The 23,105-nt window shown below is 37.5% G+C and overlaps 1 protein-coding gene across 6 annotated transcripts in view; it reads right to left on the reverse strand.

Annotated features, from left to right (window-relative positions):
- Window positions 1-23,105, reverse strand: part of LOC309602773 (uncharacterized protein) — a 57,841-nt gene that overhangs the window by 10,545 nt on the left and 24,191 nt on the right. For all 6 annotated transcript variants that reach the window (XR_014230712.1, XR_014230713.1, XM_082336678.1 and 3 more), the window contains exons 3-5: window positions 17,679-17,876; window positions 13,211-13,328; window positions 133-211 (exon numbers count right to left, since the gene is read on the reverse strand). Coding sequence is in view for 4 of the 6 variants with exons in the window: in XM_082336678.1 (XP_082192804.1) it covers window positions 133-211; window positions 13,211-13,328; window positions 17,679-17,876 (395 nt within the window). In the remaining 2 variants the exon portion in view is untranslated. The remainder of the gene's footprint in view (window positions 1-132; window positions 212-13,210; window positions 13,329-17,678; window positions 17,877-23,105) is intronic.

The following is a 23,105-nucleotide window of genomic DNA, read 5'->3' on the forward strand; positions in this document are numbered from 1 at the left end:
ACTTCTCAGGTAATTCTGCTCCTTGCCTCCAAAGGTCAGTGCATGCCTGGGGCAAGTTTGAGACTCAGAAGTGTTTGCACAAAATATACTTAAAAAAAAAAAAAAAAAAAAAAAAAAAAAAGACAAACTTACTTTGAAATTGGATTTACGCTGGCCTCAACAACTGTCAAGACTTTACAGTTTTTTATATTTTCTGGAAACTCCTGTATGCCTGCAAGATATAGGGAGAGGTAGGGAAACAGTCTTAAATTATTAGACTCCATCACAGACATAAAAATGATGCACATAAAACTGACAGCCGTAAAAACTTCAATTCATTTAGCAACCAGTGGACTGGCTGTCTGATATTTAATTTTAGATACAGTTTTCATTAAAGAAATACTCATACGCAATATCAATTTTTTTACTACTCTATTTCCAAAGCATTCCATATTGCAGCTTAGCAGGCAGCTCACCAAGCAGCATTATACAGACACAGTACACTAACAATTCCCACTGATCATTACCAAATATTAAAGTACCTGTACTTTGTAACGTACGTAAGATCAGGCCCTCAGTCCCAATTTAAAAAAAAAAAAAAAAAAGAAAAAAAAAAGGCATTCATAGACATGGTAGAACAAAGTTTCCAACAGGATCTGTTTGTCAAACACATGGCTTGTATCACATCGAGGTGAAATGGTAAGGCTTCAAATCTTAAAGTATGTTTACAGCACTCATGGTTCCTAATAGATATCCCAAAATTTGACATATGCTTGCTGTTAGCTCCAGGTTATTTCTAGAGAAGGACAAAAACGCTGGAGAGACAGTTATGTCTGAAAATTAAAACAATAAGGAACCTCTTTTTCCAAGGTTATCTCCAGAAATGCCAGAGTGAATTTGCAACCCACATATCTGCCAAATTTGTATTTGTCAGGAACTGATAAAACAGGTCTTGAAAACAGAAGATAGCTATCCACCATACCAGTAGGAAATCAGTACTGAATCATTCTACTGGCCAAGACTTTCACCTCAATCTTTACTATACCGTAAAACCAAATAAAACCAGGGTTATCAAGACTGCAGTTGCTTTTGCAATGTATCACTACATTGTTCTTATACCATAGGACAGATGTTTTTATTTTAAATAAACTTGTCCTAAATATAACAACCATTCATACTGCAATCCTTCCACTTGGATTAAGAATATACTATTTTTTCAAGAAAAACCCATACGCTAGTAAATTAAAGTTAGTTTAAAACAACTGTTTTTTTCAGGTAACAGAGATCTTCGCTCTTTGTCTTTCAATTAATGCATGTAACTGTGTCTGCTTCTAGAGTGCTTTATCAGGTGTGCGGAGAGGGCAGCCTGAACCCAGGGAACGAAACCACTAAGGAGTAACTGTGCTCTGTGGATGCTAGCTTTTAGGCTATTAAGACTGTGAAATTTCATGCAGCTCCAAGCAACATTAACTCTCTTACAGTCCAGCTGCAGGGTGGGACTTGGTTATGTCTCTCCATGTATCTGTTCTGAGAATACCAAAGCAGAAAAAACGTGGCAAAGCACCAACTGCTAAGTAATGTTTTTACTTACATAAGAAATTACACAATTTCTGGTGCTCACTTAGAGTTTGGTTGTTTCTATGTTTGTGCAGTAAGAAGACTGACCTGGTATATTAGGACTTAAGAGATGGCAATACCACTTGACAAGAAAAGTAGTCACAAAACACATACTTTGACATTAAGTCAACTTGTGATGTTGAAGGGCAAAGTCACCATGCTGACTTTTCTATAAATTCAACTTAAGTAGAAATACCATTTCTGTCAAAGTAGACTTTTAGGTCTTTCTTGACAGGAACCTGTTTGTCATACTAAATGGTTGAAACTATTACTTTTGACTCATACCATGTGTTGTACTCTGTCATTGAGAGGTGAAAGGTAAGAAAAGCACACTAAGCCACATAGTTAATCCAGGTGTTTAAATACCTTTAAGTATCATGGATCCTTTTGGGAAATAGCTTGTTGAACTCAAGAATAATAAAATATAAAAGCAGAGGGGACCAGGAGGAATTGAACTGTCAACTGTAATACAGACCAAGATTTCTGACATTTCTGGTTTACTATCATGCATGTATATGCACACATGTGTAAATAAAAATATAGCTTTAGATATATATATATATGGCTTCTGCCCTGTGTAGTTTACTGGGGCTGTGAGTGGAGTCAAAGCAGAAGATGACGATAGGGGACACTGATTCAGTTCACTTCATCACTCTCACAGTTCTAAAGCAAAACTAAAAAGGTAATACTTATAACGTAATGAAGCTTCATTTCTGGAAAGCAGCAGTAATATTCTCAGGTCCAAAGACAGGTTTAAAGAAAGATTAGAAAACTACCATAGAAAGACTAGAAATGTATCTTACCTATTGCTGTCATATAATCTTTGCATTAAGAGAAACACACTTCCAAGAAATTTAAATACACATGATCTTAATTCCAGTTGTAGCAGGAAGCCTCTTTCACCAAACAAGAATATCCAAACATACAGATGGAAAGCATCTAACATGACACAGTATCCTGAGTCATGGCAGATGAACAAAAAACTAGCACGTAAGAGGCCTGGATAGATGAAGTTATGGATGATTTGTATGAAGTGGTCTTCTATTGTCTAAAAAGCACATAAAGACTTCTTTATTGCTGATGATACAACTTTGCCTTCTTAAAATAAGTGTTTACATTAACCAGAGTAAACCACTGCTAAGCTCTTCCTTGGAGGCAGAGTTGTGTTTGAGACTCACTCTGTGCCATTACTTTTGCTGTTTGAATCACACCGAGAGATTCCCTAAGCTTAGTTTTTCTGAAAGATGGTCACACTACTGGCCTTGGCTTGGTCCTTGGATGAAAGATTGCTCTGGTCCAACATGTTAAACCTCATGTTTTTAATATTAATATTAGTTTCCACTGCCTGTGTCAAGAATTCACTGAAGCACAGAAGACTTAAATCTGTGATAACTACCTAGAAAAGAAAACACACAGCACATCTGCTAGAGAGGAGACTGTCAATGTAAACTTACTCTCAAAAGAACAGCCAAATAAAATATTAGCTATCCAAATACAGACATGTTAAATCAGCATGCTTTTGTACATAATTGGAGGATGCTACAGTAGTCTCTTGTTTTACTATGCCTTGGGCAAGAGGCAGCAATAGTTTTAACAACAAATTAACAACAGAAATTCAACTGATATAAGAAAGCTAACAATGAAGGAGCCCATAAATTTAATTTTGCTTGTTCTTAGAGCCAGGATTGTTATGGCACACACCATCTTTACCAACCTCACTCAACACTTCAGTATGGATAAACAGCAGCCATCATTCAAAAGAGCAGTAAATTGGGAATGACAGCATGAAATACACCTGATGTTTGTAGTACACATTCAGAAGAGGAAAAAAACTAGGAGACTGCTTCTCTACCATGTGATAGGAAGTTGCATTTACTAACTGGCTATACAACAACCTTCAGACACTCATTTTCCTCAGCTATATTCCTCCCACATGCTAGAAACATGCAGTTACTGCTGGATTAGTATTCTTTCAGTTCTTCCACCAAGAAAGCAAATTCAAAAAGCAAGTAAGAAAGAAGAGTAAGTAAGAAGGCAAAGAGACACTCAAAAAAAACATGAGAGAAGGACAAAGGGCTGTGAAGAGCACTTTTGAAGAGGATCTGTTCCTTCTTTCTCTGCTTTCAATCTAGCCTTAGTGTCCTGAATATTCTTCCCCATTAAGGAAGCTCAGCAAACCTCGAGGGTCTCTGTGACCATCTTTCCACACTCATTTTGTAACGCTGTGCTAATTAATCCATTTGATAGACACCCCCACCCTCCATGAGCATCTGATCAAATGAGCACTGCAAATTGAGATCCACATTCCTTCCAAATACCATTTTTCTTTCTTTTTTTTTTTTTTACTGCTTCCTTTATGCACTGACACTCAAGGATTATATAAGAGGAAGACAGTGCAACAGATTACTTGGGGGTTATCTAGTCTCTTGCAGCCTTATCCCGCCTTCCTTGAAAAGCATCATATGGACAGGTTCTTCATCGTACTGTTTTCTACTTTATACGATAACAACCATCACCCCCAACCCATTTCAGTGCTGTAGCTGATTTACAGATCACACTGACTGTTTTCCAAAAAAATACAAACCATCACACTTGTGGACTATGACCATTTGCAGAGCACAACAGGAAGACATACAATTCGCTGGTAATCTTTAACTACTGGATCCAAATTGAATTGAGAGCAAAGTTCTTTTTGTAGTCTAGTTTCCCACAGAAGTGAGGTTTACATAACAGCTTTCAGTATTTACTTCTCTGTTCCTTCCTCCCCATTTTCCCAAATGTCAGGCACTTCTGAACTCTCTGGCCAGTTTCTACCAAAAACACTTAAAAAAAAAAAAAAGCAGGGGTGGTGGGGGTGGAGCATGACTGGAAGATTGTTAAGGAAAATTTGGCAGTAAGGTAAGGAAGAGGAATCTAAAATTCTTGTCTGGACTAAGCCAAAAGCAGAAAGCATTCATCACTCAGAACTCTACTTGGCAAAAACTCACCAGCTAACCAGCCTAACCTAGAAAGCGGTGTTTAATCAGGATCCCAGACCAGCTGCGGTACATGCCCAAAGGGCATACCAAAAAGGTCATCTAGGTATTTCGGGTCAATGGCCACAAATCTGGAGGTAATCAACCTCAGTTCTGGATCACATAACACAGCTGAAATGCGGAATTTTGCCTGATCTCTAACTCCCCAGAGAGCAATGATTGTTTTGGCAGAGCTCGTCAGAGCAAATGTGCACAAATGTCCCTCTCTTTGTTTCGACTCGATTAAGGCAATTGTAAGTATAATTGGGGTCCCACTCACCATCTGGAGTTACACTCATCTCCTCCCCTATATAGCACAATCCTTCCCTATCACCAGGGTCAGCGTAACTTGCAGAGCAGGAGAGAAAACTGGGACAACTTATTCTCTCCATCAGATAAGATTTTTTCACTCAGAAACACTGGCAATTCTCAAAACTGTGCAAGTCACATCCTCCACTGGCAGTGTCCTTCACTGCAATGGATCCCAGAGCTGACACCCCAGTACACTACTGTTTCAGCTCTACTGCAGACGGGGGCTTGCTCTGCTGTTCATACTCTAGTCATGCAATTGTGTTTTTCTTCACAATCAAATACTAAAACTAGTATGCCTAGACTTCAGTTATTGAAACTATTACTGCTATACAGCAGTGGCAGTGCCTCCAAATCAAGTTCCACCTCTTCTCACACAGAAACATTTTAAACAGGCTTGCAAATTAAAAAAAAAAAAAAAAAAAAAAAAATTGTTCAATTCCTAAAAAGCACAGAGAAAGAAAATTACTAACAAATATAAGACCTGTGGAAGCCATATGGGTGATGTCCCCAAAGGAAAAAGTTTACAGCTAGATCTCTCAGTTTGTGGGGAATGTGAGGGAAAAAAAAAATCTCTCCAAAGAGCAGGCACACCAAAAAGCTCCCTTGCTGCAAAATAAATGAAACTACAGCCTCCTGTGTACCCATCCCACTCTGCACCCTTGCAAGTATAGAGGACACAGAGGCAAACATACAAGCTCAGCTTGCAGGAATATGAAAGAAACCTTCATTACGTACATTCTTCCATCAGCTAATCTATTCATCCTGGTCTCAATTTCCGGGCAGGCAGCTATTAGGACCTACCTGAAAGCAGCTCCACCATAAAAAGAGCAGCTTTTATTTGTTCTTCCACTCAGGCCTCTGCTACAACTGTCCTTCCAGCCAATATGGATCAAACATGGCAATAAAAATATTTTCAGAGCTCAAGAATATGCCACAACGCTCCCAAAGATTACATAGACTCTGTTTGCAAAAGCTGAAATTTTAAACTGAATGTTTAAACTAAAGTATCAGTCAATCATGGTCTGTATTCCTATATATAATTTGCTTTAATTGGGATTTCTGCATACCTTCTGAATTAAAAGCAGTACTTTTCATTATTCAAAGTAAGCAGTGTGTTAGAGCCAATCAATTCACTGCACAATGCTGACCCATCCATCCTTCCTTTTGAATGTTCATTCCTCTTTCCAAAATTCTTGGAGGATCCCCTGCCCCAGTGGGTTTCAGATCAACCAGGATCTCAGGTTTCCACGAGATGCCTGACCAGCCTGCAGGGCAGCAGTAACAACTTCCTGATCAGAGCTGGAGTTGCAGCTCGACACAAGGTTGGCCTCCGTGTACCTGTGCACAAGGTGGTACTCAGCATACTAGTCGTCACCAAGCCGCTGAGGAGGCTCTGGCTTATTTAGTGAAAACCTATCCTAAAAAAATGAATCGTTTCACCAGAAAGGAGCAACTATTTCAAATATACTTTCATCTAGTTCTGCAAACAGATATCCCAAAGCTATATGTCACTCTTGCACTCTCAGAGTGTCAGAATTGTGAAATTCCTTGCAACTTGGTTTTCCTTGTATATGAGCATTACAGAAGCTGTGGCTTTCTGACCATCTCTTACTAAAGGCAAAAATATATAAGCTTAGAGACCTGTGGAAGAAACCTTCCTTTCTCAAAAGGTACAACTCAAAAAATAAATCTGTCACAGGTTTAACCTATCATCATTAAACTTGTTACAGATTTAATAAAACACCGATTTTGATACATTTATACGGCTTTTTTTTCCTCTACTCTCTCCATTTTGTTTACGCAGGAAAGTTCCCTTCCTCGAAAAACTTTTGCTTTTATCAAGGAAATCACTAATCTAAAAATCTTACAAAATGATTACAAAATTCTGAAAACAAACTCCACTGGATTTCCTGATTTTTCTTTGAAGTAACTTTGCTTTACAGCTATCTACTTACAGCTTAGTAAGCAGATTCACCTCTCCGTCTTCACTTTACAAAGTCCTTTTCTCCAACTCTACACACTCTGAAAGTTTTAAAGTTTCCTTTCCCATTTGTCCTCCCTTTAATGATGGTCACTTGCAGAGTTGTATGCTATGATTACATTGGGGGCTCCTTTCTTAAGTTTACACAATGAAAAATGGAAGTTGAATCTTTATTTGGAGAACTGTCTGAAGGTTTTTCATACAGGAAAACAGATAACACTTGTACAGTCCATGTCATGATTAATGCGTAAATGTCAGTCGAGCTACAAATCTGACAGAAACAAGTTAAACAGTGTTTTCATTTAAAAAACGGGGGGGGGGAAGGCAAAAACCAACCAAAAAAACAAAAACCAGGAAATACTTTCATAGGGAAATTTTTAAGCTTTTCTAATGAGTTTTCAAGAAAAATGTACTCTTATTGGTTGTAATAACTATTATAATACAATTAGATTTACAATAAAATACAGTATTGGCAATATATTTGGTGCTTATTTTGTTAATGAGGTGGGTACTTAACTACATACATTTATACAGTAATAAAATATTTATTCACAATTAAGACAAAAGGCTCTTTTGCAGAGTAAGTGTCCACATGTGGAAAAAGCAGCAGAATTAAGACGTAAACTGCTTTTTTATAGCTTTGAACCCATTACAAGTCTGAGTCAAGTTTAGTATTTCTAAATTTTTTGTTTTGAGTCCACTTGTGGAATTCAAAATTTTAAGTTTTTAATCTGAAAGCTAATAACTCATGCCAACTCTGTGAGGTTCAGACAGTAATGAATCCTATTTTATACTGTATGTTAGCCTCCTGATCTCTTTAAATGGATAGTGACTCCTCACCACTTTCTCCAACAATAACTTGCACTGCTAAGTTATCAGAGCTGAGAAAACAAGATGACAGTTTAGTGGGGTTTTTTTGTTGTTGTTGGGGTTTTTTTTGGTTTTTTTTTTTTTGTTTGTTTTGTTTTTTTTTAGTTTTTTGGGTTTTTATTCCTTTTATATACATGTACTGGCAGAGCTAGGATATTCCAGCAAGCCCGGAAGAGTCCTCCAAGCATTCACTCTCAAACCGTTTGGAAGAACTTCAATTTTTAGAGTAAGGTATCTCTAGGCCTGCTCTAGCCACGTTGCTTACACAACGTAAAAGAGAAGGAGTGTGAGTAGCAAGACAGGTTCCTAAATGCTTTTTCTCTGGAAAAAAAAGGATAGCCAATAATGCTGCTTCTTGAAGACATGCCTGATGCTAATTTACATAAACCTAAACATGCCAGGGCAGGGTAAAATCGTGGTAAAATTGCAAAATGTGGAACACTAGGAAGGTTGTGGGAAGCAGTTTTGTTCATAATGCTGTCTTGGACAATTACTGAGGTTCAGGTGGTTTTCAGCTATGTCTAATTCATGGCTGGAGTGTTGTCGAGTGCCCAGAGTAACCTGAAACTAAAGCAGAACATAAACACATAAAGCTGCTTTGCCCCCCCCCCCCCCCCCCCCCCCCCCGCAAATTCAGTGTTGTCTATCCAGTCACTTTTGGATACATGATGACTGTCACTCAAAGCACATCCCTTTACAAAAATAACAGTACATTCTGTCTTTACATTCAAATCCACATCCAAAAACCCCATAATTATGTCTGCAATGCCTTTTCTGTGGTACAAAAATTTCTTTGAGTCCAGGAAGAGATTTGTATTAAACTTATTTCAGAATTTCAGATAGGTACACTCAAATCCCACGTTCAAGACCTTAACTGCACTGAAATTCTATTCTGTTTTCATCCTCTTACACACAGAGATCATTTTATTCTGCAGAGACAGATCCTATTCAGTATCTTTAATAAGACAGACAATAAAGTTAAGAAAAAATATTATAAACACTTAAATAAAGAACTTTAAATAGAACAGCTGCCTACATTTAGGATAAATTTATAAGCTATATATGATGAATTATATTATAGTAAAGCTACATACTCCGGAGTCAGCACCAGATCAATTATCTTTTCTTTTATTTCACTATCATGGATAACACTCCTGCTCCTATCTGCCATTCCCATCCCTCTGCCCCATATAAGCAGAGAAATAGCAAATTTACAGCAAGTTATTTTTGTATTCAGGATCTTCCTCTCTTACTTCTCCCTGCGGAAAATAAAACTTGGATCTGCCTCCCTATTAACTATGAATAATTCTCAATTCCTAGAAAAACCATATTCCTAAATGCACCAGATGGGCAACATAGGACTAGATACTCTCATGAATTCTCATTTTCCAATTCCCCAACTTTTGGCACACAGTGTACTAAAGCTAGTTTGCCAAATCAGCAGATGATTTTAAAACACTGAAGAAAACATATTTGATCTAAATTTCCATCTGTTAACAAAATTCTTTAAAATTACTTAAAATAATTTTATAGGCAGATATGTCTGGACACTGGGAGGTGTGTGTGTGTATATTTGCGTTCTTGGGTTCAGTTTGTGCATTTTTCTGTGAATATTCCTTGCAATACAGACTAACAAATTGACATGTTTAAATGTACTGTAATATCACAGTGAAAGAGAATCACTCCTTAGTATCGAAGAAACTATTGAAGATACTCTTATTTCCAAAATAACCCATGTTTCTTTTGGTCTTGATAGTTATTTTCTAATCTTGCTATTTAATCCTCCAAAGGCCTGAATAATATAGAACTTAAAAAATTCCATCTTTTTCTTTCACCACCTGCAAGCAGGGAAAAATAGACCATCTCACTGTTTCCCACTATACTAACTCCACAGGTGCAAGCAATTTCAAGGCCATTTCCCAGGCTTCCAGGAAAGTCTGATTTCGCTGGCAGTCACTTCATCATATGCTTCAACCTTTCAAATCACTTGATTCTAGTAACCTGTAAAGCTAACTCTTCTGTCCATTTATATACACCATCGTACACTGTACATGAATGCTTCCCCTTCTTCAAAGAAGACGTAAAAATATTTCCTTGACAGTCTTCCCCATTGTCCCAGGTGCAGGCTAAGGCTGGCATCCCAGAGCCATGAGGAAATTATTGTCCCCTAAAGGTTAATAAATCCTGAAAGAGACAGATTTAGGGGCAAAGAGCAGTGTTGTGGGTCTTCTGGGTGGGTGTTGGGTTTCTTCCCCTGTACAACTGTCGATACATAAGTAACTTGGCCATAGAGGATTACAAAATTTTAAATTTTCCTTTAGCTTCATCAATAAAACACTCATTTTTCCTACACAGGTCTTACATTCTGTATGCTGCTACTTCTCTTTAGGATGTAACCCAGTAGGACTGGAAGAAAAGTGCATCTCTTGATGCTTTCTACAATGCTGGATGAAATTTCTGGTATAGGAAAGCAGTTTATTTATTGTACCATTGGTTCAAGTATCATTTCATCTTTGCAACTACGACAGCATCAAGCTTCAGGTAAAAGCTTCAAAGATGAAACGTACCTGGAAAGAAGCAATGGAATACCTCTGATACTAAGGGTTCACAATAGCCTTGGGAATCAGGTTAAAATGCCATAAATGGACGACTGATGTACTCACTACCAAAAAACTACAGAATTTATTGCCTATTGCCAAGACCAAAGGCAGAGTTAAAACTAGCTCTGTTCCATGCTTGCTGCATATATAGCAGCAGTTTGATACTTTAGGCTACATCTATGCCATGACCTCTTCAGCAGCCATGAATAATATATTCCAAACCAAACACTTGTACAAAGACTTCTTTATGCTCCACAACACACAACCATTAGAGGCTTGTACTCTGTAACTCAGCGGATGCCTTGAAACATACATCACTTCATGCAAAGACTAGATAAATTAACAGAGGAGTCAAATGAAGACTACTAAATAAAAACCCCACCTTGTCTGGCTCAAGAAGGCCCAATAACAGAAGGTGATGGACACTGGGAGCGCACAGGGAAACACGCATGTCTCCTGGCTTTCTGTACTTCACTAAATCTTCCCTAGGCTTCTGCTTCTGGTCACTGTTGGAGACAGGACACTAGACTAGATGAATCCTTGTTCTGATTAAATATTATTAAATATTCTTAAGTATCCACCCTTGCACATCTGCCGTGTCTCTGCTACATAGTTTTATATATTGTATATATGAAATTAGACACATTTAGATATGAAATTAAAAAGGCAAGACCCTTTATGAGCTACTAAAGCATCATAATGATTGCTTTCTTCGACTAATAGCTTTTATGTAACAAATCTGCTACCGTGAAGAATTTCTGCCATTTTGATCTTTCATCTGAATGTCAAATATTATGCACACACATATACAGGTATGTAGTTCTACGTGGAAAGCTCGATGCTCTCCTGTGCAACAGGTCTCCCTCTGTGAGCCAGACTGCCATTCATGAGGTAACCTGAACACATTTTTAAACCGAAGCTTCATTCTTCATTTTTGTATCAGCTCTTTAAAAAATTCAATACTTCTCTTCGGTCAATACATTCAATTATGCCTATGCCACAAACAGCTCCACTAACTTACATGAAAATCCTATCGTATTTCACGTATGCTGGTATTTGAAAACTAAAGTCTAACTAACCATCCTTCTAAAATACAACCTTTAAAACTAAATGTGTATTTGACCTAAAGGCATCTGCACTCCATGATCTAGCTCCACCCACACCAGAAGAAAACACTGATTTGTTTTTTTTGAGTTTTACAGAGCTTTCAGGAATAGTGGGAGACAAGATGTCCCAAGTAAACAAGCGCATGAGCTCAGGACTATTTTTGATGTGCAATACTAAGCAGAGAAGCTATCCAAACCGTGATAAGATTGAGAACAGGCACATGATAATAGTTTAAATAAGCTTGTGTCCTGGTGTTAAAAACAAAACAACCCCTAGAAAACAGAGCTTCACAGTTTACTGGGATAGCGTATCGTTCAGCTATTGCCTCCTTAAATTCTTCATATGCCTCAGAGGAACAAATGCTCTTTCAGCAGCTCTCTGAAGGCTTAGCTAAAGGTTACGCCATTTTGGACGGACAAGTAACTCTCTAGCTGGTAAGTGACCGGCTGCCTATTTACGTACATAAGCTAAGGAATTTGCCAGCACTGGAACTCAAATGCCCTTTTGCTGTTTTTAAGTCTTACGCATTGAGAACTTGTGTTGGAAACAGTTAATCCTTTCAACAGTTCAGTCTAGGACAAAAAGATGATTCTTTCTTTGTTGTGTGTCACTACGAAAGTTTAAGGCCAATGTTCTTTAAGAAAGACTATTAATCCACTTGTACCAGGAACAGAGCAGTGACAATCAGGTCAATTTATCACACTAAATGCTGCGTTCATTAGGCAGAAATAATAAAGTAACAGTTTAAGTACAGACTGGGCTACAATGGACAATCAAGGAGAATGCCAATACCTCAACAACTGGAATACTTTCTTAATAAAGCAGAACTTACTTAACTTTGTGGAGTCATAATTAGCTAGCTGTCTAAATAAAACAATGAATTTAATATGATAAAATCTTTGGCATATTTACGTAATTCTTATTTTCAAGTACAATTTCAAGGAGAAGTTCTCTTACTTCAGTTTGAATTAGTAAGACAACATTGTTATATCCTCACCAATTAGCATGATTGAACTTTTTTTAATCTCAAATAAGCCACACAAATAAGCCTGATGACAATGTAAGTTATTTCAATTTCCTCACCACTGCACACATCTGCCAGCTTGCCAAAGCAGCACCATTAATAAAACCCCTTGTATACAAGGCTTGTCTGACAATGTTTCATAATTTATAAAAGGCTGACTCACACAAAATGATAGATTTTTAACAAGTCAGACAAGTGAACCAGCCATTGTCCATAGTCACTTTTCCCCACGTGACAGAGGTTACCATCCCCAGAGCCGGACAGCAAAGCAGCCAAGTCCTACTACAATTTTCAGACAGCTCATTAAAATTAACTGAAAATAATTCTCATATGAAACAAAATATAACAATAGAATTCAGCAAAGATTTGCAAATTCTTGTGCTCTCTTCTAGTATAGTGAAACATGAGGAAAGCCACTAAAAGTAACAAATTTGAGGATATGCATCTTGAGAGAACATAAAATACTTTACAATATCAGTTTTCAGTAATGAATCTCAAAGTACAAACAAATCAACTTGAGAGATACAATTAAATATCACAACCAGACCATAAAAGAGCATCTTTTATGTTAAGCAGTGATTTAGAGTAGTAATTTAACATTTACTAGCTATGTAGCTTCTAGAAATTATACTTTCACTAGTGTCTCTGTACAGTCAACAGTGATTTGCCTTTTAGCTACCCCAATATAATAAGTGAAGTGACTTACCATTCTTGCTGACGTCCAGTTCCCTGAGATTAATGAGATTTGCAATGGATGCTGGCAATGTGGTTAGATCATTGTCTGGCAAACTCAGCTTGTGCAGAGACTGACAGTTAAAAAGTTGCTATTGAAACAAAGAAAAAAGTGAGTGTGACTTTCTCTGAGTTTCCTCTATATAGCTTTTGGTTTTAATCCCTTTAAACTTCTGACCTCGGAGCTTGAAGGCCAGACTATTTAGTCTTTGACTATACAAACTTGATTTAACTAGTTTTACTCAAAATTGGCTAAGTTTACAATGCTTAGAAAAGCAAAAAACTGCAGTCACAACAAGCCAGCAGCTATGCTTAACACTTCCTACAAATTCCTTCCAGTATCTCAGAAATTGTGACCTGTAGTTACACACAGTCTTGCAAACATCGCAAAATATTTTCCATAATAGACATGGCATGTGATACCCCAGAGGTAATTACAGTTTCTTCAAAAAAGAAAAAAAAACCTGATAGATGCATTTTTTAAAGTCAAATAGTTCTGCAACACAGGACTTGAGTAGGTATTGATCTTCTCTAAAAGTTGAAATTTTATTCTGTTATATCTTACAATATTTTTCCCCTTCTATGCTTTCTAGCTCAAGTACACAAAAATCCAACAAAATTATTATGAAAACTAGTGAAAGTTTGATCTAAGGACATAGAAAACTGTATGATCTCTTCTGTATACATGCATTATAATTTGTATCAAATATTAGCTCAGAGTCAGATCTCTTCCTATATGCAAGGTACTTCGAGATTCTTACCCTAAAGCTTTACAAATTGACAAAATAGGGCAAGTAATATTAGTGTAATGGACAAAAAATCCTCAAATGATATATACGAAGCTTACAGATAGTACAAAATAAATATCTGTAAGAAAGTGGCTGAAAAGGTTCATCTGAACAATTTATGATTAATATTCCTTTCCTGACATTTTTGGGTAAGATCATTCCTAAATACCTGGACTTGGTGTTATTTCCTTTTGGAATTCTGAGAAAAGATCATACAAAACCAGGAAGTGTTCTATGACTAAAAAAATTTATCCCAATCAACATCATAGCAATGGGCTTAGTTCAACCAAAATTTCCTGGGTTTCTCTCAATTATGAAGCCATTATTTCAACCACAGACCACTGAACAAGCCCTATTCATGTAACACTTGCACATACCACCCCAGAACAAAAGCAGACATAAATTAGCAAGATGGACAGATCAAGGAATGAGCTTTAACTTGCCTACTGTTTCCAATTCCTCAGAAATGTGCACCTGTTAGAACTAGTTGATATCATTAAGGCTTTGAAGAGTCACAAGTTACTTAGGATATTATATGGGAAGGAGAACTTTGGTGAGCTCATGTGTTTTGGAGCCATTCCTTTATTTCAGTACTTCAAACAAGAATATATACTTAACACTCATCTCTGAAAACAATAATCTGGACTCTTGGAATCATTAGAAATTTCCCCAATTAATCAGGTGAAAGCAAATGCAGCACAAGGAATTGCAAGATCCCTAAAGGAAAATGGAGGGGAGGGGAGTTTTGTATGGTGTTGACTTTGCAGTTGTTCCTTTTTTTGTTGTTCTTTTTTAATGTTCGACTATTCAGTGATTAAGTAGATCATCATTACTGTTAGTAAACACCAGAAGTCATATAATTAAGGACTCTTTTACTGCAGAATTCTAATGTCTTCCAAACAGCAAAGTGAGAGGGAAAACTAAAACTGCTACAGTTTAAGCTTTTCAGCTGAAATGCACACCATGACACTTGGGATAAATGGGATACCTTTTCAGATGTGATTTAGCACACAAGATGAAACCATTTCAAATGCCCAGTCACTTTTGAAACTAAGACTGCACACCAGCACTTTGTATAAAGCAAAGTCCTTCTCTACCACCATCTTTCTCTCCACTGCAGCTTGCTCATGCTGCACCCTCAGCCAGTCAATGAAATTAAGGAGTTATACTCTAAGAACCAATTTTTGAAGTATGCTGGAGTTCTGAAAAGACTAGAGGCAATTAAAAAAAAAAAAAAAAAAAGCCACACACGCTGACAGGCCATTTCAGTGATCAGGTTGACAAGACAGCCCCAAACCAGCTATGCTGTGGCACACAAAGGGCAGCAGATTCCAAAACAGGGGTAAGAACACACCACCGGGGCAAACAGGAAAGGGGAAGAGTGCGAATGTCTCAACCAGGCTTCAGAAAGCTGGAGACAGCCTATTAAGTACCTCACCTTTCATCTGAGATGGCTTAATTAGAAGCCTTCTTCAGAGTTAAGAGACTAAATAAAAGCTTGGGTTAGGGAAAAGGCATACGCAGCTTGAAACTCTGGTTCCAAATCGGCTAGGATCACTTCAAACATTACAGGCCTTCCTTTACAGATCTTCTATGGATAGTTTTAAGAGAACAATTTTAGTCAAATGATTAAATAAAACACTTCTATTATGTCTTCTCTACTCCCTAATCTCTCTGCTGGTTTCCTTTACAGTATTTGAATTCATATGTGGGGTTTTTTCTTTTGAAAATTGAAAGGGTAATAAAAAATAATGACCAAAATTACTTAAAAGCTGAAAAAAATGCTTAGCTTCTCAAAAATAAGTCTATATGGATGACTTATTATAATGTACAAACACATAAACATGAAGCAAATGTAGGCTATTACAGGTCCCTGCAGTTCAGCAAAGAAAAGCAAAAAGGAACAAAACATAAATGTTCAAGCAGTCTTTCCAATTGCATGGCTAATTTAATCTTAGACTAGACCAAGGCAAGTGGTAGACTGCCCACCTCTCAGTTTACTCACATATCAAAATCGGATTTCATACAGGAACTGACTAATGAAATCAAATGGCATGTAACAGAAATGGAAGACAAAGCAGACTAACCACTTCTGGTCTAAAACGCCAACGTGCATCCATTTGATCGCTATAGTACAGTCTTTCTTCCTCTTTTAAGATTACTAAAAGGAATTTTTTAGAGAATTATGAGTTTGGGAGGAAGATGTTTGTTTAGTTCTCATGATCTGGGAAATAGGAATTTAATGCAAGAAGAGTTCAGAAGAGTTCCTCTTTTTTTTTTTTTCTTCTTTTTTTTTCTTTTTTTTTTCCTTTTTTTTTTTTTTTCTTCTAAGAAAGGTATTTTATTCTGTTTTTTAAGCATTCAATTTTATTCTTCCCCAATAAAGCATGAAAGACTGGAATGAAGTTCTGAAATCATCTGACAAAAAAATACCTCAAAGGCTGATACAAAGTCTTTAAAAGCAAGCTACTGAAACCTAAAGTGACTAGGTCTGGAGTAAAGAAATCGCTTCCTGGGAAGAGACAAGAATAAAATAGTGGAAGCTCTAAACTATAACAGACTTTGACAAAATGTCTGGGTTTAACTTATATGTTATTAGCTCTATTCAACGTACAAATACAGATTTTCATTGATGGCTTCTCAGGACCGCTTAAGGCTGGGTTTTCAAAAGCACTCAAGCTGGTTTAAGTCAGCTTTACTGGAATCCAGGGCTTCTGATATCTGTCAAGTTACTATCCTGAAATTGTTGTATTTCCTCATTTGTTTCATTTATCTTTCAAAAAATCCAAACCAGCGAAACCTGTAGTGGTTATAGCAAACTTCCAAAAATTCTAACACAGCATTCCATAGCTGTCCTGCATGACAGTGAAGATTTGCATATAATTGTGACAAAACAATTTTAAATATTAAGTCTTTCATCTAACTACTAAGTTTCTAATTCCACCAAGATAGGACCTAGTAATGGAAAAAAAGTCTATTGCAATGATCACTTTGTACTTCTTAACAGTCTTACTGGCAAAAATTTTCATTCTTTTCTCTGGTATACTACTAATTCAGCATGCAGTTTGTCTTCAGATTTCAGAACAAACAACAAATATTAATTTCTGTAATGAAGATGTAATCAGAGTGGCATTCCAGCTCTCTAGTTTTTGAACTTAAGTAATCGGAGATACTTCAGAAAGTCTCTTCAGTCACATATTGAAGAAGAAAGCAGGACTTCAAGTGAATATACACTTTGGATTGTAGCTATCTTTTGTGGGCGCAGAGATCTGAACAAGACATTAATCTTGCTGCTTCTAGTCTTCATGTGTTATCAGAGATTCAGAATGCCACAATTTCTTGAATACAGTTACTCAGTTTGAGCAGACACTGCCACAGAAATAAATTAGCCTGCCTCTTCTGCTACGTACCTCTCGGACTGGATCAGCTGCTTAAGCAGTTTCATCCCAATTCATGCAGCAAACTAGTCAAGCTGGAACACATAAACATTACTTCTACCAGGGCTGCTTCTTCTGGGACCAACATTTACTTTAAAATCTTTGGCAAACTGCAGCCTAAAAGCTGAAGCGGGAAGCTAGACACTATTGGCTTCTACAATGCTGATGAAGTAACAGAGTTAATAAACATAACTAAAAGGAAAACCACCCAACATACCTTTGGAAGCTCTTCAATCTGATTAGCATCTAAATAGAGTTCTTCCAAGGTCTTTTCAAAAGTAAAAATCTCCTTAGGCACCTGTTCCAGGCTGCAGTGAGAATAATCAAGCGTAGTGACTGTTTCCTCCTCTCCACGCAGACAGCGGCATGGCACCAGCCGCACAAACAAATTCCGCTTTGTTGTCATTTTCAGGCACTGTAAAACAGAAATTGGTCGACTTAAAAACCAGGATAACTTCAGAAATACTCACATGGCAGCTTCTCAAACTTCCACTGGCTGCTAAATACTTAAGAAAGAAACAAGTGCACACATACCTGCATATGTGTGTATGTATACACATACATGAGAAAGAGCGGGGAAGAGAGAGAATTTATTTATTTTCTTTTAAACACAACAGATCTGTAGTGGCATTAAATGGGGTTAAAACACCTACACACCCCAGAAGCTGAAGTCAAAATTTAGCCTGTAACTTGTCACCTGCTAACAGAGCCCTACATTGCAGAGAAGCAGAGAACTGTGAAGCAGCAGTTCTGAAGTGTCAGTTGTGCTTTTACAACATAGCTTATCCCTACCTTTACAAAGGTTACTGGGATGATATTTTTGTTTAATATAATAAAATCTACCCTCTACAGAGTATTAAAATGTAGCTATAAGAAAGTTTTTTGGTTTTGTTTTTTTTAAAATGAGTAAGATTAAATTCACGTACCTTAATTTCAAATCCATCATTTAAAGACAGAATACAACAAAAAGAACAAGCGTGGTTTCTACCAACTGTTCTATCTACAGTTTCAAAGGAAAAGTTTCCAAGAGCAGACATAGAGAAGTGACTTCTTTTTGCAACTCCATTCAGTTTGGAAAACTTCAACACATCTTGCTGTGCACACTGGAAATAAGGAAACCTCACTTTGCTATGGAAATGTATCTTTCTTCCTGTAAACTCAACCATTGCTACAACAGTCCCCTCTGCTCTCCATGGCTTCTACAATATTCCTTCTCAGCAGGAGACAAGAAACCTAAAAGGTGTAAACTGACTAGTTGATTACTGATGGCATACAACAGCCATGTTCTGCCTCTTTTCTGCTCAGCAAGAGCACACGTTTAGGTCTCTTTCATTACCAACGAATTTTCACAAAATTCAGAAACAACCGTCTTCAAAATGTCACCTCAAGTTTCAAGTTTGGCTGAAACCAGATGACAGGCTCAACAATTTTTCAGGAAGGACCAACATGTGCAGACAGACAACACGATCATGTAAGCTTCATTTCCTCAGGAAATTGGTCTAAAAATACATGCTTTTCCAAAACAGCACTGATTATTTATTTTCTCAATCAAACTGCCAACACTCCAAATTAATATATGTTTGTTTGTTTGTTTGTTTTAAATCTCAGGTGTTTTGGAATTGCAGAAATTATATTTCAACTTCTGGATTGGTGACCGGAAACTTTCTTCTCCAAGTGCCAAAAAAGTCTTTCAGACACATTTAGCAGACTGCACTTCAACTTTCAGACAGTATGTTAGTAATACAGGAAGAAAATAAAACATCATGGCCACTGCACTATATGAAGTCACAGGCTGCAAGATCCCTCTTCTTAAGACAAGAAAAAAAGTCAGACACCTGGATTTTCCTCTGTAAGCAGCTAGCTTGCCCAGTGCTTCACAGTACACTTCAATTTCTATGACAACAGGTCAAGGGACTGCTGTACTTCAGTGTTTCCACTAAAGAGAAATACAACTTATCACTCAGGCTGGATACAGTCAGATTCTACATCCATCCATTAAAAGGATGGAAGAAAACTCTTCATTATAACAGCGGTATGTAAAGACTTCCCTTTTTAACAGTGCTTCAATGTTGCTACAATTTTGTTAAAATGTTGATTATCTGTCAGAACACTTAACACTTCCCGTTCAACTCCAGCCCTGTTATTTAAATGAAAAGTGATCTAAAAATAAAAATATTTAACTGTATTGCAATGCAAAGAGTTTAGAGACTGCAAATTCCAGGCTGGGGATTTCCACAGAATGGGAAAGTCGGCAAAAGAGACAGCATAACCTCCTCCTGCTTCTTCCACAGAACAGGCTCCAGCATGACATCCTCCAACCACCCACAGCCAGATGCCAAAGATGCTACGGAAGCTGATGTGCTCACTGGGTCAGAGCTACCCACGCCTTCTCCAAGCCTCAGAGGCCGCACGTGAAGGCACAAAAGGAATTCCACGGCCAACATTTACAAAGTAAAAAGCCTTTAACAAAAAGAAATATTGTCTCATTTTGTTATTACTTCAGAGTTCTGCAGAGCTGTGGAAAAACACACCAGTTCAGAAAGAAGCACCAACAGGAGTCTCTTCAAACAGTATAAACAGAAGAACATACGCCTTGGAAACAACAAGGACTGGAAACAGAGATTGTACATGCAAGTTGATTACCAGAAGTCTGGCAGGGAAAGACACACCTGTATCATACCAGCTGCAGTCACCAATAAGTTCACTTCGTCCAATCATTTCAACTTCTGACAATTATGTTTTAGTTTCCAGAATATGAAAAAGTTCACTATATGGTTCATATAGATAACAAAGTAAGATACTCTTTTCCTTTCAAATCCCTCAAAAAGAGCATACATTACACTGTTTGCCCTCTCTTTTTCAGTGGCTGTTCTCTTCACACATAGTCTTACTTGCTCAGGTCTAAGAGGCTTCTGAAGCAACAAAACTCATAAGGCCTAACAGTGCAAAACACACATACCTAGTTTTCCTAACTTATTCCTTTATTTTGTAAGGGAGATCTTGAGCTTTTTGAGGGCTTGGAGAGGAAGGATTTTTTTAAAAGGTCACATGCATCCACAGCACTGTAAACATGGATCAGTAAGCAAATGCTTGTACAACATCACGGTGTTGGGTCATATCTCCAGTCAGTTATCACGTCAGTTAAAGTACCTAAACTCACAGCTCACATCTCAAGCCAAAATAGCCAAACTCATATTTAAGTCTGAAATAAACGACTCTCCCCCAAAACCACTGATTTGACCAACTTGAGCATACATCTAATTATAACGCTTCGAAAACCAGAATGAACCAAGTTAGGTAAATGTAATGCATTTAAGTAAATGTAGGAAACTACACAACGTGATTTAGTTCAAATTTGTCTTGTGTTTGTTCAAATTTTACTTCTACACATATATGAAGAATTGTTCAGCACTGGTGTCCTACAACAGAGACGGCTGCCAATACTAGAAAATGAGCGCGGTAGAATAGTCGCAGCAAGTATTCCATACCACCACTCTTCTGCAATATATATTTATATATATAGATAGTCAGACACACACACCCCTCCCTATCTGTCTGTCTGTCCACCTATCTTGAGGTCAGTTGCTCAAGCAGAAAAACCGTAATGGAGGAAAGGAAAGATGTACTACAGAAGAGAGTCCACTGTTATAATTACCAAAGACAGGAAAACGCAGTGTCGCACAGAACACGTGCTTTTCTTATATTGCTCAAAATAAGAACTTCTCCATGGATAGTTTGGGTAAATACACAGAAGGTCTAAGGGAACATGAAGTATAGCATTGTTTCCCTTCCCATGAAACAGGGAAGTCAAGCAAGCAGAAAAATCTTCGTTTCATAATATACCACAACATCAGACCATCGGAAGGCACTGAATCAAACAATGTAAAATTGCTTTGCAGATCTACAACACTGTGGGGGATTATTTTTCTCCACTACTTAACAACTCCAAATTTTTATGAGGCAGATCTACTAAAGAACTAAGGAGGGGGAACAAAACCCCACAAACAAAACCCATTTGTTCTTTAAACCATTAAAGCCTTGACACGAGTTTATCTCAAGTTCAGTGTTCACAGCCAACATAGATAAAATTAGGATCTTCATACAGTTGGCTTTTTTTTACTTTTTGAAGGAATAGAAAGGGAAAAACATCACTCTATAATCAGAAGCTTTTCTTTATAATCATTAAAGGCTCAAAAGTTGGAAGGCATAAGGGAGAATTAGCTGTGTTTTGTTTGTAAAGACTTAATCTACCACTCCAAAAAAATTCAGTGTTAAAAAAATACTTAGCTTAAATTGATATGTTTGCTAATTATAAACTATCGGATTTCTGACCATTTTTTTTGCTCCATGAATTATGTTTAGCATTTATTTCACACCTCCTCTTCCAAGCTTATTTGAGGATCACATCTAAGGATCAGAGACGCTGTAGTATCTGTAGTAAACTCAAAAACGGGTGGTTTAAACTACAGATATGTGTATTTCAGTGAAATATAGTCTTCACTTATTCATATACATTAACTATGACAGTAATAGGAAACAAATTCCACAATAACTACACAAAATGGGACAAAGGAAAATGTTATCTATTGACCTGCCTATATCCTGAAGGTAACAACAACTATGTAGACAGGTTTTCCTCTACGAGTTCAGTGGTGGTGAAGGCTAATTATTCTGTGAAGTGCCAAATTTGTGAGAAAAATTAGGTGTTTTCTGCTATAAGTATGGTAGTATATATAAGTATGGTATAATGGTAGTGCTTAACCATTATGATGAAAAAGAGAGGGAGATAAGAGTTCACGACTGAAAGATGTTTTGGTGTGAAACTACACAATTGATTAATATAAACTGTGTCAAAGCTTCATCTTATTTTTTCTGCCTTCTATCTATATAACTAGATAGATAGATATCAGTTTGGATAGTCTATCCTGTTTGAGATCATGAATGAGTTGGAGCACTTTAAAGTTTCAGAATTAATAAGCAAGGCCAAACTGATCAAGGGGTATTACGTGACTTGTTCAAGAAGGTCACAATATCCAACACAAAAATTTAAAAAATCAACTCTCCATTTTGAAATTGAGGGTTCTCTACTTCCAGATACATGTTTCCCCCTCCCCACCTGATCAAACACCAGACAAGCATCTACTACCAGCCTCTAATTTAATTACAGTCATCAGCCCTCCACTGTTACAAGCAGTAACACTTGCTAAAAGCCAGTGAAGTAACAAGTGGAGAATACTGCATAATTAATCAATATCCAGAAAAAATCATTGGAGAAGCTAGGGCAAAGCAAAGACTATAATTCTATCAGATCTACACTGCAACAACAGTAGACTATATCTATCTGGTGGGTTGACATTGACTGGCTGCCAGGTGCCCATCAAGCCACCCTACCACTCCTGACTTCTCCACCTCCTCCCCTTGAGCGGCGCAGGGGGACAGGGAACAGGGGGTGCAGTCAGTCTATCACACATTGTCTCTGCCGCTCCTTCCTCCTCACACTCTTCCCCTGTTCCAGCGTGGGGTCCCACCCACGGGAGACAGTCCTTCATGAACTTCTCCAACATGGGTCCTTCCTACAGGCTGCAGTTCTTCACTAACTGCTCCAGCATGGGTCCCTTCCCATGGGATGCAGTCCTTCAGGAAT

This window comes from Platalea leucorodia, assembly GCF_965183815.1.
Source record: "Platalea leucorodia genome assembly, chromosome: Z".
Taxonomy (NCBI): Eukaryota; Metazoa; Chordata; class Aves; order Pelecaniformes; family Threskiornithidae; genus Platalea; species Platalea leucorodia.